Source organism: Passer domesticus, chromosome 1, assembly GCF_036417665.1.
Source record: "Passer domesticus isolate bPasDom1 chromosome 1, bPasDom1.hap1, whole genome shotgun sequence".
In the NCBI taxonomy this organism is placed as follows: Eukaryota; Metazoa; Chordata; class Aves; order Passeriformes; family Passeridae; genus Passer; species Passer domesticus.
Window position 1 is genome coordinate 136,797,379 of NC_087474.1, and position 15,532 is coordinate 136,812,910.

Genomic DNA, 15,532 nt, shown 5'->3' on the forward strand with positions numbered 1-15,532 from the left:
GCAGGACTGCTCTGGCTAACACTGAAAACATGATGGTGAACAGCTTTAGAAAAAATAAAATGGGTGTGAAAGGGTTAACATTTAAAAATGTATTAAGAAATGGCTAACCTATGTGTTTTTGACAAATTCATACACTTCTGAGAATCCTGGTTTCCTGAGGCAAATCCTGCAGGTATTGCACTCTTCAGTTGGAGATTTCAAACTCTATTTTGTAAGATTTTCGTTCAGATAAATTCAACACAAAATATCAACACTGCTGCAGACCTTCTGATGTGTGCCTGCTCCACTTATCTAGAGCCACAGCTGCACTCAGTATGGTTATAGATCTTGTTTATAACCCATGATGCTGAAGAACCCTCATCTTTAATTTATCCCACTGTGTGTATTTCAGTATACAGTGTCTGATATGGGTAATTATTCACTATTAGGATGAAAGTTGCAGTCCTGCTGCAGTATGTAGTACTGAAATTCTTCAGCAGAAATGGAGGAGTCAGATGATGTATTATTCACTTCACAGACCATCACAGTTAATCAAATGAATATATATAAAGTCTGAGGCATTTTTAGACTTTCATAAACATGTATTATTCAGACTGAAAAGACCCTCTTACCTTCAGCACATTCTTGGAGAATAATGGGAGCCTGTAACCTGTTGTAGCTGGCTAATGTGTGTATTGGATTACATTGCATTAAAATGAATGATCAAGTATTTAATTTAATTTTTTAATTAAAAATATCAACAGAAAAATATTGATCAGATATTGTAAACTTCCAGGCTCAACATGATTTACAGGGATGTCAAATTCAAAGAAGCAGAAAAATCTTTGGCAGGAAAAAAGTCTACTGGTTCAAAATGACAACCAGAATTTTCTTCAATTACTTTAAAACTCAAACTATCCATGCTAGATCTCAGCTCAGAGATTTTCAGCAAGACCTATCTATGAAGACTGTGGCATGTTTGTAACAAGAAGTTATCACTTCAGTGATGGTATTTGAATCGTAAAGAAAAAGAAACAAAGGCACAGATAATGTAGCCATATGGCCCCCTTATTTTTCTCTCTTGCTAGTGGAGATGACAGGATGGATTTAAAGGCTGGATTACCTTGTTGGAAAAAAAAAGGTACAAAGGGAATTCATAGACATTTAGAATCTCTGTAGCAAATCCCCCAATATTTACATGCTGCAGTACTTTAATTAAAATATTGGAGCAATTTTTCAATCCCTTTTTCCCCACTTCAAAACTAAAATAAAAAGCCCTAAAGCACCTTAAGGCTCACAGACACTGCTTTAGTTTTGTTATACCACTGAATGTTAGAGGTTTTCATTTTGTTAACTAGATTAATACCAGATTTGAGGAAATATAAGGATTAGCTTTCCATAGACTCCAAAGCAGGTATTTTCTCCCTATCATGTCAGACATAAAAACACTTCTTACCAATCTTTACAGCTGACATGGATGCTACATCACTGAAGCAATCCAAGCTTCATGTTTGTGAGTCTCAGAAGTATTTTTTCAACCAAATAACCAAACTGGACATGTTAAAATTGAATGGACTCCAACCAGTTCATTTGTCTCCACAGTACTGCAGAGCTGACCAATGTGTCCAATGCCAAAGACTGTGCTGCATAATTATCTTTTTAGCCAGAAGACGTTGCTGTTTCCAAGAATTCATCTTGACATATACACAAACAAATGCTAATATAGGGATCTAACTGTATGCTTGATCTTCATTTTATCTTATGTACCTGCTGTTGTGGTGATGACTATTTTTCTTGGATTGTAATATTATCTATAAAGCTTTGATGAGTTCCAGTTTTCTTGGAGAAGTATAAACACTCAAGTTACCTTTCATTTTTTCTACCTACAAAATACACAAGCACCATGGCCTATCTCTTTTTGCACCACAGCTTCACTAGAGAAGTGAGCCACTGCTTTAGATCTATTCACAAGTGTTCTTCCTGAAGTTGCAGATGTGACTGATGTTTCAGATGCCGTATTTATGACTCTTTCTTTACATTACATTTAGCACTGTTTATACAAGCCATTACCTGAATACTTTCTGAGAAGGGCTCCTCTAGGGACTAGACTTATTAGTGAACTATGGAAGCATTTCCATAACCCTTCCTTCCAGTGATTGGAGCACATTTATAGAGCTATTGACTCAGGTAATTTGACACACACACAAAAAAAAAAAAAATTGTTTGTTATCAAGAAGCACTAAATATTACTATCACTGTATCACTAGTAATTTACTAAGAGAATTATGGAGATGGGATTAGATTTTTTAGATTTTTTTTCTGGTTTTCAATTTTCAATTAAATAAATTTTTGACTTAGTAAGTTATTTAAGAATAGGCAAAAGGAAAACACAGTTAAAATATGGTTGCAAAATAACACACATTCTACTAATTCTATTCTGTAAGTCTACTAATGAACACAGTTTATTATGATTTTGAGTAGATGGCATTGGATACAGACAATTTATTTTTTTATAAGACAATATCACACAAGCAAGCATAGTTTCCTGACATCTTCAAAAGAGCAAGAACAATAAAAAGGTATCACTGAGATGTTTCTGTACCAGATCTGCCATGAAAGTGAGGAGATAGGGTAGAAAAAGGCCAAAATACTAGTAGCTCACAGAAAGCCCCCAAATCAAAAACTTGTTTTTATAGAGCAGAGTCCTGTTAGAGTAGTTGTGTGAGGTGCTGTGTGAGAGTGACTGTGACGATCTGCAGGGGGGAGAGCCCAACTCTTTGGTCTGGTCCTTGTAAGGCAACTGCAGCCCACCCAGCTCAAGCTCTGCTGCCTGAGCCAAGGCCTGCACAGCTCCATGGAACTACACAACAAAGAGTCCTCACATACACCTGCACAAGCTGCAGTGATGGACACAGACCTAGGAGGATGCATAACTGTGAGCATTCCAGATCTTGTTCCTTTCTTAAACAGAAACCCAGTTTCACCTAAGAAATTCCTATATATTTACAACTCCATTTCCTTAGAAAGACAACTTCCAAGTTGTCTTTCTTCCAAGTTAAGTAATTTGATTTAAGAAGGTGAATGCTCTCTGTTTCAAATTGCAAACAATCCAGGAGCACCTACATATTTTTTTAAACAAAAAGGAAAGAGAAGGAGTCAGAAGGGGCAGAGAGTCAGTGCACATCTCACTGCTCTGCCATCCCTACACAGTCTGTCCTCTCACCCCACCCTCTCAGACTTTGCTGAATGGAAAGAAAATTACCAAGCATCACCCAAAAAAACCTCAAGCCATTCTACCCAGAAACACCATTATTAGGGCATAAGAGTTATAATGAATTCAGTAGTGATCAGAGAGGAATCATCACTATAACAGAAGAATCAGTTCAAATGCAAACGTCATCTATCACTTAGCAGGGCTTAGAGAATATGCACACAATTTTCAATGTGGATACTGTACCTAACGAAACTGGATCTGGATTCACTGGACTCTGCTGTCTGGAATGACTACTGCTGCTGTTTCCGCCTTTTTTTAAATCCTCCGCATCACTGTACCGCCGTATCCAGTAATTCAGCTCCTCGCGGTCTGCTTCCTGACATCGCCGTAGGACAGTGAGAGATCGCCTGGTTTTTTCCACCATGTCCATTATACAGTTCAACAACTGTTCACAGCAGTGGAGGGAGCACAGAAACAAAGAGGAACTTTTTATTCATGGAGTTACATAATAATAAAGAAAACGTCAATGTACCAAGTACATGGGTTTTAATAATGAAGGAGTCCCTCTCTGTTAACCCCAACTACAGCTGAAAAATGCTAGACTTGTTTAACTGGTGATCCTAAACTATACAGATAGGGACTTACAGGAAAAAGAGCAAAGACAAGGAGAAAACAACTGAACAGGCTGTAGCCCTGCCACTAGTATTACACGGCACCACAGAGGACACAAGATGTGGTCCAGAACTGATACCTACAAATTTTACAAGAGCTAATAAATTCAGGAACAAATACAAGCCCCAGATCCATCATTTATAGAGAAAGTTCATTCCTCTTTTGGCAGACTGTAATAATTAGGCTAATGCAGGAGACACTTATCAACAAGGCCTGGTATGAACTATCTAATGGGGAACATCAAGCCCTCTGATTTAATAAGCAAAGCTTTCAAAACCTGTCCTGGAATTCAGAGAGGTTTTAAAATAGAAATTTTAAATTCCTATCTTAGAAGGCCTCTGTTCAGACAATTATACATAAATGGATATTTAGCCCTTACATGGTCAAGATGTTTCCACTCTTCTGCCCATTCTCTGTCTGTTAGCCTGTGATCAATCATTTCTTCTTGACGCGTGCCATGCAACCCTGCCAAAGAGGAGCAAATTATGTTTACAACATTGGAAGTCCTCTATGGGGAAAAAAAAAAAAGGCAGAAAAAAAAGAGCCTATAGACAAAACCATCATATGTTACCTGTTCTAGCATCAGGAATATCACCACCAAAAAAAAAAAAAAAAAAAAAAAAAAAAAAAAAACCTTTGCTCCAAATTCCCTTTAGTACTTTTCCTCGCACAAGATGCTACTGTTTTGTCCAATTTAATGTCTTCAATTCTGTACGTTCTATACGTTGCAAGATGATGCTTAAAAATGGACATAGCTCTCTCTGACTATGTATAATTATTATATACATAAATATAACAATACAATAGATAATTTTTCATTTGTACCACTTGAAGTCAGCAAGGCAATTATTTGGTAACTCAGTGCATATAATACTAGCTATACTTCAGAGAGCTGAAAAAATATTAGTATAAACTCAGTGTTATTTCACTAAATACAGTAATTACTGCCATGTCAACAGAGCATCATTAAGGGTTCATCCCTCCCCAGATGTTTAAACAACATGTGGTTAAAATGTAGCACATATATCAGAGCAGCTGACAACAAGATACAACCAAGCCAGTATTTATTATCAACACTCAAGGGGAACCAACACTTGTTCTTTGCTTAGCCTCCTCTATACAGATGCTGAATATTTGCAAGTGTTCCTCTTTTACTGAAGATTTGTTTAAAACAAGGAAGAACCATAAGTGCAGATGTGAAGCAAAATCCAAGAGCATCAGGCATCCCATTAAACCAAACCATGCTGCGCGGGGTGTGGCTGGTACTTTTGCTGTTCACATCCTCCATGCTCTGGACACGTCACACACAAAACACTTCTCTGAAAGGCAACAACTTTCTTCTGCTCTAAGCTGAAATCAAGCTATTTTGATGTTGCTATCATCACAAATCACAAATCTGACATTAGCAGAAAGATAAAAGGCTCTACCTATCCTTGCCTGCCATACACCAGGGTGTCCATGTCACCCATGCAGCTTTGAAAACACAGGTTCCTGCCATTTCTGACCTGCTTACTTAGAGACAAAATTCAATCCACTTTTACAAATACAGATCTGAAATATGGCAATTAGAAGCAGCTGGATGGACAAACAGCCATAAAGGCTATATCTGAACTGCTGATAAAAAATAGTCCTGTTCACAAAATAGAGTTACAAGGGAAACAGAAACCTAAAAAAACAATGCAGAAAATCAACGTGCCTTACCCATAGGTCTGTTTCTGTCCCTGAGGTCCCTGTGATTGGGGTGTCTGTATGAGTCCCTGTAGTGGTGGGCAATGGCCATATCATCCAAACGATAATGCTGAGGTGGAGGTGGGGTGGGATGAGGCAGACCATTGGGCTGATAAGATAAGCCATTATTTGGACTGTACCGCTGGCCTGGGCTAATAGTGCAGGGCCGCTTGCTTGGATGCTCTGAGTGCAAAGGCTCTCTGTCAAAGCCATTTTCTTTGGTTCTGAAAAACAAAGCAAAGGAACTTTAATTCACTTAGTGAATAGAGCTTGGGAACATACACCGCCACCTACACATGCAGCTTCAGGAACTAAAAATTGTTCTTCACTTTGCTCCAAATGTGTGGTGTTGCAGAACATTTCATAACACTGCTGATTCAAAACATACAAAGGACTCATTCACCTTGTCTAACCATCCCTGTAATTTGAGAAATACTATCAGGGTGAGCCTTCTGACAGAGCCACCTAACGAGGGGCTGGAGAGCAAGCAGTCTTTGCTGAGATCACAGACTGATGGGTGCATTTGCAGAGGTGAAACCATCAACTGATACATGAAACTAGGCACCAAGAAATTCCTGCTTTCAGCAGTGCTATAACTTATAGTCATTAGGAGAAATCTGCCATTCAAGAAATGGATTTTTTTTTAAAGAGGATACCATAGTGAATGGCAGTGTGCTGAAGCTCAGCATACCATGAGCTCCCATCAAGATCAGTGTCACACAGAGACTTTGGGGAAGAATCGACTCTAAATGATGAGAAATGCATCCTTCAGAGATTTTTGCACCATCTGAGCAAAGGTGCTGTGACTATCATTAGTTTGCAGGAATATGTGGTTAGACTCAAGTCCTCAGTAACGTTCAGGATTTCCCACTCCATTACTCTTAGACAGGGGTTTTATGCTTAGGCAACTTGGAAGAGCTACTGAGGAGAAGGACAAAGTGTTTTTATGTTCTAGTTGCTCTTCAATTAAATTCATAATCAGCTATTTCCAAAGAACTCTACTTGACACCTCTGCCTGAGAACCTTGAACTCACTCTGAACTAATTCTCCATTAAAAATCCCACAAAAAAAAATTTAAGAAAAGCTAACAAAAAAACCCCACAAAACAAACAAACAAACAAACAAAAAAAACCAACCTACAGTTACTTCAACAGGTTTACAACCCTTTTGGGGAAGTTTCATTTCACTGAAATGTTTGTGGTTTTTTAAATAATAATGAATAAAGAAAACCTACAAAATATTAGTCTTGATCAGCAAGTTTTTTAGATATAAATATTGCAAACTGAGGTTTCATTCTTCCCTCCAAAATGTTTATTAAACCTGTTATATTCCAGTTTTTTTTTTTAATAAAAGGACTTTATCCTCTGGAAGAAAGGGATGGCATAATGTATAATTCCTAGTAATAACACAATTTTTTGACACTGACAGAAGGGTAAATTTGAGCAAATTTTCTTGTTTGCCTATTGTTAAAACCAATTGCTCTACAACAAACCTTCCCCCAGAAACCAATCAACCACCCTCAAGGGAATGTCTGAGGGGAAACAGTGTATTAATTGTCACCCCTCAACAGGTTCCCATTTAAGGCCAGTGAAAGGAAGGATGAAATCAAATAATTGCTCGTATCCTCTGAGAGAGAGAATCAAACTAAGATCTTGTAACTAGCAACCAGAAATTAAAAGATGGGCTGCATTGTTTTCAGAAGGAGTGAAGCAATTTCTCAGAGATCTCACCAAAATCACTAATGCCAGAGAAGCTGCAGGTATATATATATATTTTACTAAACTGTAATTTGGCAAAAAGGGAAGAATCTTTCACCAGCACAACAGGACATCTCATTTTGGGCAGATATAAAAGGCATTCTTTGTTAAACTGGAGCATGTACCTTGTTCCAAAAGAAATGCAGCATGGCTGTGAAAACTCCTAACCAAGAAAACCTGAGGTCCATCATATATTTTTTATTACTTTTGGCATGATGTACCTGCTTGCAATAACTCCCAATGGGTGGTGATGTTTCTGACAGCTCTTCAAGACAAGTTTGTGTTTAATGGCTGGTGTATGTTTTCTTTGCACATATTTACTCAAACTCAGTGTGCCAATCTTCCAGTTGTCAAAATACTATGCAAGCAAAAGAAATTGACTTTTCTGTCTGTACAAGGCAAACTAATAATTCACCTAAGTCCTTTAGTATTACAGTTAGAATGTTCTCTAACTTAGATTGATAAAAGTCAGAAACAGTAAACAATTAAATAACTCATTGACTTGGTCATTGAGATAAAACTGGGACAAGTGGGAATTAAGTTTTCCTTTTCTGCACTACAGCTTGATGTTAAAATAATATACTTTCATACAAATGTATATATTTGCACCTAATGTACAGGTATTTCTGTGTTTTTTAAGAATGCTTTGTACTTAATTACCTTAACTGGAATACACTGCTTTAGCTTGGAAAACACACCAGCATATCCACTGAACTCTGACTCACATAGAAGCTAACATGACTATTGAAAATATATTTACTGAAATGATGTTTTGCTACTATGCTGGGTAATGGCTGTCATGTCTTTTCTGGATGCAAAAATTTAATTCTACAATTTGTTGTTCTATTTTTTGCACTGACCAAATAAACAGCTTACCAGAATACCAGAATTAGACTGTACATAAACTCATTTTATGTTTCTGACCACACAAAAATATATTAAAAGGTAACAACTTAGAAAACCTCATCAGGAATTGCTGCCAAATTTACTATATCTGAATACACTGAATATAGTGATAAAATATAAGGTATTGAAGAGTGCCATAATTCAGATGTTCTGAATTTGACCTACTAGTCTGCTTCTGATCTTAGTCCTACTCATTCTTTTAGGTCTCATCCCTTTGGGGCAACAGCATTTTCCCAGGTGCCTGAGGAAGCACTCCTGTTTCCCAGTAACTGGCACACCCATGTGAATAGTAGTTCCAAATATAACACCATCACAATTTTAATCTGCTTTCATCTGATTTTGCAAAGTAACCAGAAGCTGTAGAGAGGAAATAACAGTGAATGTGTAGGAAACATAACTGACACTTTTTTCCTTACTCCTCTTGGCCACATTTTTTTTTGATGTGTCTATAAATCAACACTGTTGTTTGGAAAACTGGCAATATGACAAAGATGAAGTCCTTCAGCTATAAACACACAAGGGGTCATTTTACTTGAAGCTATGATTTACTCAGATTAAAGACAGCAGAATAGACACTACTTTTTAGCCTGTAGGCATTTAATAGAATGTATGTTGTTTTGTAGGTTGTGATTTCAGTTTTAAATTATTGCAATTTTTGGATAATTTCCTGGGTAGAAAATCTGACCATGCAAAACTACCTTGGCTAGAAAATTAGGTTTCACCTGATCAAGAGTATTACACAAATTTCAAAGAACACTAAAGTCAGCTTACAAGAAGGAGACAAAGCTGCTCATCTATTGTGAGCATTGTAAGCATCTATTATACTATTTGTGCAAGATGGTTTGATTTAAACTGACTTTCACGAATAAAGGTTTGATGAATCAAATAAATTATAATGCTTTGCTGGAATAAAGTAGCTGTTTATAATACCGTGTTACAGAAAAAAAATTACTTTTCTGCCTTGCTAACAGTTCATGTTACAAAAATTATTTTAAAATTCCTCATAATTACACATGGCATACAAGGAGCACAGCTGTAAAAGCTGTGAGCATCCTTCACCTTACTGAGACACTGAGGAGCCTCTTCAACTAAGATTTACCTACCAGTATTACCAAAGTTTATCTCTGTGCCCAAGTACCTTCAACATGTTTTTCATGTCATTGGTTCCAAGTTACTGCAACCACAGCAGCACTTTCTAAAGCCACAACACAATCATGGTCACTTCTGTTTTCTTCTCACTCAAAATAATGCTATTCTAACAGAATTTTTTGGTATCCTATATCCACTTTCTAGAGAACTCTTATAAATGTAGAGTCACTATATGACATGCTCACGTGTCATCAGCCATTTCAGCAGCTCAAAGGGTGAGTAATTAGCACGAAGTTTTTTGTTGTTAAGGTATTTAAAATCATGCGATTTATAATTCATTCACCAAAATAAAAACTCACTGTGGTCCAAGTTCCTTTGCTTTACTACAGTAGAATGTAAACCCCAAAACTTGTAAACAAAATACAGTGAACACTTTGTTCATGACATGTCATGAACAAATTACCAAAATGTGTTGTCTCCTCAGGTGTCAGTTTTCCTCTCTTGCAGTGACTGATGGTTCCCAGTGTTATTACAGAAACAGATTGATCTTTTTAATGAGCTAGTTTAATAGACTCCAAAATCTCACCGTGGCTGCTCATCCGTGTCAGACCATATGCACCAAGAAAACATTCAGTAAAACACAAAGCTCGGCTGTCAGATTGCTCCATAAAACCTCACATACAGTAGACTCAGATATGCAGATAAATAACAAGAATTGGAAAATGGATATGCAAAAAAGGTTCTGAAATTATAAGCAGAAAAAAAATACTGTATGTGGATTTTCTTCAACAAAAAATCATGAGGAAGCTGTGGTTACATGTAACACTTGTTCCACCTTCTTTGCCTAACCCTCTACTGTACTCTTCCTATGGTGGAATTAATGGTATGCAGTTACCCATGCCCAAATGAAAAATATAAATGTGTATGTGTATATATATATAACATATACATGATATACAATGCATGCCTGTGCATAACTATATATCTGTACATCTATATCATATACCTTGGGAAGTGAAAAAGATACCACAGTTTACTTCAGTAAGACACACATCTTCAATCAAAATTACTCCAGCTGCACTTAGGTCTCCTGGAAAGATGTGGCCTTTGAGCAATTTTTTTTTCATTTACTAGCCGTGGAGTCACAGTAAACCCTTCCCTGAAAGTATGTGTCCTATCTTCTGCTGACTTTGTACTAGTATATTTGAAAATTACTTATATTTCTAAACAAAAGGTATATATATTTCCAGATGTTTCCTCATGCTCCTCTGTAAACAATTAAAATAATTAATAGTGTAATGAGTATAAAGCCAGACAAGTATTTGGTTTCAGTACTCACTCAGTCTAGGCATGTTCTGCCTCTGAGGACAGTTTTTTGTGGTTGATTTACTTACATTATCCAAATTAAAAGGTATGCAGACTCCAATTCAGTAAATTTAAGAATCTTTCCAAAAGCATCTTGTTCTTTTTACTAAATCTGTTGCACAAATGTTCTTGAGTGCACAAGACAACTCCACTGAACTTGGTTCAGCCAACACTATCACATTTTTTTTCTGTATAGCTTTTATTATAGTCATAGGCAATGGAGAAGTAGATGTGACTTAACAGTGACAGGGTTGCTATACACTGAACAAAACCAACTTATTTTTTAAGCTCAAGGTACCATTCCAATGAGCACACTGGGCAGTCTCTTCTCATGTGAGCCTTTTTCACTACAGCAAACAGTTGCAGGGTCAAAAAGAAAGGATGAGGTTTTCTGAAACACCACTTCCCCAGAACTAAGGAGCTGAATTTCAGGCTACAACTGACAGAAGCTGCTGCACCTTGGAGTGTGCAGGCCAATGGGACACCCCATGCTACACCCTCCCTGGACCCTGGGAATTCAAACACAGGCTCTTACCCACAACAATGGAAGTTAAACAGTCTACCCCTTACCCCAAAAGCTGCATTGCTTCCCAAGTTGTTCACAGCCTAAGAGAGACTTCAGCTGTGAAGCCAATGGCTCTTGACTTTGCGAGCAGAGACTCAGGAATTTTAAAAGCACCTACATATTTTAACTAAAATGAAATTCTGAGAAGAAAATTCATGAACTATACCCAAATCACTATAGGTCTGGGCCTCAGTTTTAACTAAAAGATGAAGGCTGACTTTAAATTCCGATATTCTCCTGATCTGCTGGTCCCTTTATATACTAATCTTATGTCCTTTTTGTTATAAAACCAATATAGGGTTTTTCCATTACAAAGTTCTTGTCTTAGTCTGTCACCCATCTTTTCCCTCACAAGCAGGACTGAAGATAACACAGGTGAGACAGTACTTACTACAAAATAACCAAATTCATCATTGTCAAACAGGGTCTCAAAGAGAGGAAGCATTATTTCAAATGCTAAGGATGGAAAGCAAAGGAAAGACTTTATCTTGCATTTTTCCTTTGTGGCCCTATGGGAAGTATGAGTAATACTCCTCCCTACTAACAGGGGAAAAAAAGTGAAAAGGAAAGCACAACCTTCTTCTTGTCTGTATTCTGTCAAGAAATACCTCACTGGCTTATGAGATAATTTCATGTATGTCTATCTCCTTGCAGGAAAAATGTGGTGTCTGCTACTGACACCGGAGTACAGCATGCTAACATCGAAGTTATTCACAAGACATTAAGAGGCCTTTTTAACAGACATTTTGGTACACTACTCTGCAAAGACCGAGAATATACAGAACTGCCCCAAGGTGCTAAATTTCAGCTTTGGAAAAATTATTTCATTGCACATAGTAAGAGAATACAAGTAGAATGTGCAAAAATTAATCATTCTGAAGTGGAGAAACATGCTTGTTGTAACCCCAATAGCTTTTTCAGTTTGTCTAGTTGTCTAGAAAAACTGGTGGAAAGAGGATAGCTACATATAAAAAGAGCTTTTCGGCTTGTCCCTTAATTTTTTTGCTGGTCATAGTGATTTTTCTTAAACACAGTCTCAGGCAAACTAATTTCAAATACTTTCACATCTTTTTCTCTAATGGCAATGTGACTATAAATTTTACTTTTCACTTCTGGCTATGAGAAATCTAAAGTTTTACTGTGAGCTTTCAGATTTTGTTTTCTCTTTATTTTTGTGCCATTCAAGCTTGTTCCAACACAAAAACATCACCTGTACAAAGTTAGGAGGCTTCTTGACTTTGAAAATTATATTTTTTGTTTAAAAGATAACTAGGATACCTGCATACCTCAGGCATACAGGTAGTGGTATTTGGCAGAAAAGCGTAATAAAAGTTTCTCACACTATAAAACCCATGGCAAACAAATCAATGAAAAATACAATACCTGAGTTTCCCAAAGGTAAAATGTAAATGCCAGTTGAATTTCTAGCATTAGCATAGGAAGGCAGTTAAAAGTAAACAACCACAAGAGTAATTTCCTTGTAACACTAAACAAAGAACTTTATTCCAAAAAATAAAAACTGTTCCATACCCCTAAAGCCACTGTACTTCACACACATGCATTCGCTTGTCCCATTTCTGCATGGACTCTCCTCAGCTCAACAACAAAACAGATTGCAGTGAACATTTCTCCTCTTTGAAAGAAATACCCTTATGCATATTCCATGTACAGCTATGGAAATATGGCACAACAGAAGGAGTCAAAGCCCTGAGTGTGCTCTGGGGTTTGCCTTGTACTTCCCAATATAAATGCCTAGCGACTCTCCTCACATTTAATGTTGAGTTCAACAAAACGTCAGATGCAAAGGACTTGCATATGGAGCTGGCATGATCTGCTGCTTGGCACTTCATGACAGAAATACTGTGCACAAAGTACTACAGTACTGGCTGACCATTACTTCTGTGTGGATATAACCACAGTGTGTCCTGAGGTGACTGAATCAGTGTGTGCATATATTATCTTTATATACTCAGCAATATATCTGTGTATATAGCTCTCTCTATATATGTATATGTAAGTATATATATGCAAACATGCATAAGCACGACCTGTTATGAAAGGGCATGGGGAATGATTTTAAGCTAATAAAGAGAGTAGATTCAGACTAGGAAGAAATTCTTAATATGGAAGGTGGAGAAACACTGGTTTCCCAGAGAGATGATGGATGCACCGTCTCTGGAAGCATTCATGGTCAGGTTGGATCTGAAGGACCTGCACCTCCCAGGGAACACCACCCGAGTACCCCCCCCAGCACCCACCCTTATGCTGTCCCTGTGCTGGAGGAGCTCAGCACCTCAGCCCACAGACCCTCTGGGCAGGGCAGGAAAGGCACAGTGCTGCTCACCTGTCTGGAGTTCGCCTCTTCCCGTTTTCGTTCACATCGAGAAGCAGCTCTGAGGAGTCAACAGGTGAGGTGGTGCTGGCATCCAGAAGCAGCTGTTCGTGCTGGGCGAGGTACTGGGCTGGGTTCTGCTTGGCTAGCCTTGCACAGTGCAGCAGCTCCCGCTGCAGCAGGGGCAGATTGGCCTGCAAGAATGCAGCACGTGTTAAGAGGGCAGCTTGCAAGCAGTTTCAACAGAGGTGAAGAAGAAAAATCAGAAATCAGAGGAAAGCCTGCTTTGAGTTGAAACTGTTGCTATCATTCCCAGCTAGGTTTGTGGTTAGCTGCTTGAAAGCAGGCAGCCTCCAAAAGTGGCTATAGCTGTACTAAATATGCATGGAAGGATGGGAGCTTACCAAAAATGTAACAGAAAACGGTAAATGCTGAGAAAACCAGGACTGAGTGCCACATCTTTAAAGAGGGAAAAAGCATTGTCTTGGCTGACTTCTGCTTTCTAACTGTCTAAAACCTGATCTCTATGGAGCAGCTGTTTTCAACAAGTGACAATCCTTTGTTTCCCATTCAGACTGCAGTTAGTACTCAGAAATTGTCTGAAACCGGGGGGATCTGTAACTCTACGAGCTGCCTCAGTCACCATCCTTTGAGGGCCTTGGGGAGAACAGGATTGAGAACAGGATTGCCCTCAGCTTTCCTATTACACTTGCAGTTGCACATTAAGATAAAGATTACAACAAAATCTCACGTTCCAGAGCTTCAGTTAATCACCTGGAGGGGCTACAATCCTCCTCCCAGCCAGATGTAGCCTGAAGGATTTCTAACTGTTCTTTCATGGCACCACTGGGACTTGGGTCAGGGCCTGGAGATTACCAGGGCTCAGACAAAGAGAACTGAAAAGGCTGGTTGATCCCTGGGCAGCACATTTTGCCCATCTACTGCAATCACACTTAGTCATATGTTTTGCCAGAACAGGTGGAACCGTATGTCCCTTCCCTCTGCAGAGATAGTTACACATTTTGGGAATCATCTTCCTTTCTTTGCAGCACATGCCAACATAGATACTAAGAGAGGCCACTCATTTTTTACATAATTATTTTTGTACCATAAAGGGATGTGCTTTGGCCTCTCTTGTTCCATCACTATTGCACGATGACTTTTCACCTCAGAATTTTCAAGTATTGGATTAAATTTCATAACCTTTAGTAATCAAAGATAAGACAAAGAACTTCAGTAGCTTCCTTTGCTTTTGAAATAACTCTCACTTAAAAGAAACCCCAACCAACCAAACAAACAAATAGAACCAAAAAAACTCTTATTTTTTTAAGCAGGAAAACACTTCTGAAGTCAAAGAAGTTCTAAAAGCAATGTGCATGGAACCAAACAAAAAACAGATGTTCTGAAAAGTTTTGAGCCCGGGATCTTGGTAAATTACTTTGTTAGCATTGTAACAATGGCAACTGCTCCAGCACCTATTGTTACCATAAAAGCAGAACCACTGTGTCACAAAAAACACCAGAATAGTCACTACATATGAAACTTTTAACAGTGGTGAAAAAACTAGAAATTGATATCAGTTATTCATAGCATAGAAAGACAGTTGGTTGTGGAATACAGAGGTATTTTCAGACCTACACAGAACAGAAATATTTTGTGAAAGAACCAAGTCTCTATTTTCTTTCAGTTATCAGCGAGATAGACTGACTGACTGTATTGTAAGCAGGGTTTTTCACTCATTTTAATTTCACTGCTTCTTTAAAAAGCTCACAGAGAATACAAGTCAAGACACCCAACTACTTCAACTGCCTTGCATGGCAGAAAATAGTTAGAAAAGTCCACATATATTTACAAATAATATCTGGAAGAATTAAAAGAATCAGGTTTAGTATTTGACTAGTGGTACATACTTAAAAGATGTATCA

The 15,532-nt window shown here is 37.9% G+C and overlaps 1 protein-coding gene across 7 annotated transcripts in view; it reads right to left on the reverse strand.

The window, feature by feature from the left end:
• Positions 1-15,532, reverse strand: part of RUNX1T1 (RUNX1 partner transcriptional co-repressor 1) — a 114,495-nt gene that overhangs the window by 23,514 nt on the left and 75,449 nt on the right. For all 7 annotated transcript variants that reach the window (XM_064391374.1, XM_064391396.1, XM_064391348.1 and 4 more), the window contains 4 exons: positions 13,620-13,801; positions 5,567-5,817; positions 4,245-4,330; positions 3,437-3,638 (listed from right to left, as the gene is read on the reverse strand). In XM_064391374.1, coding sequence (XP_064247444.1) covers positions 3,437-3,638; positions 4,245-4,330; positions 5,567-5,817; positions 13,620-13,801 — 721 coding nt within the window. The remainder of the gene's footprint in view (positions 1-3,436; positions 3,639-4,244; positions 4,331-5,566; positions 5,818-13,619; positions 13,802-15,532) is intronic.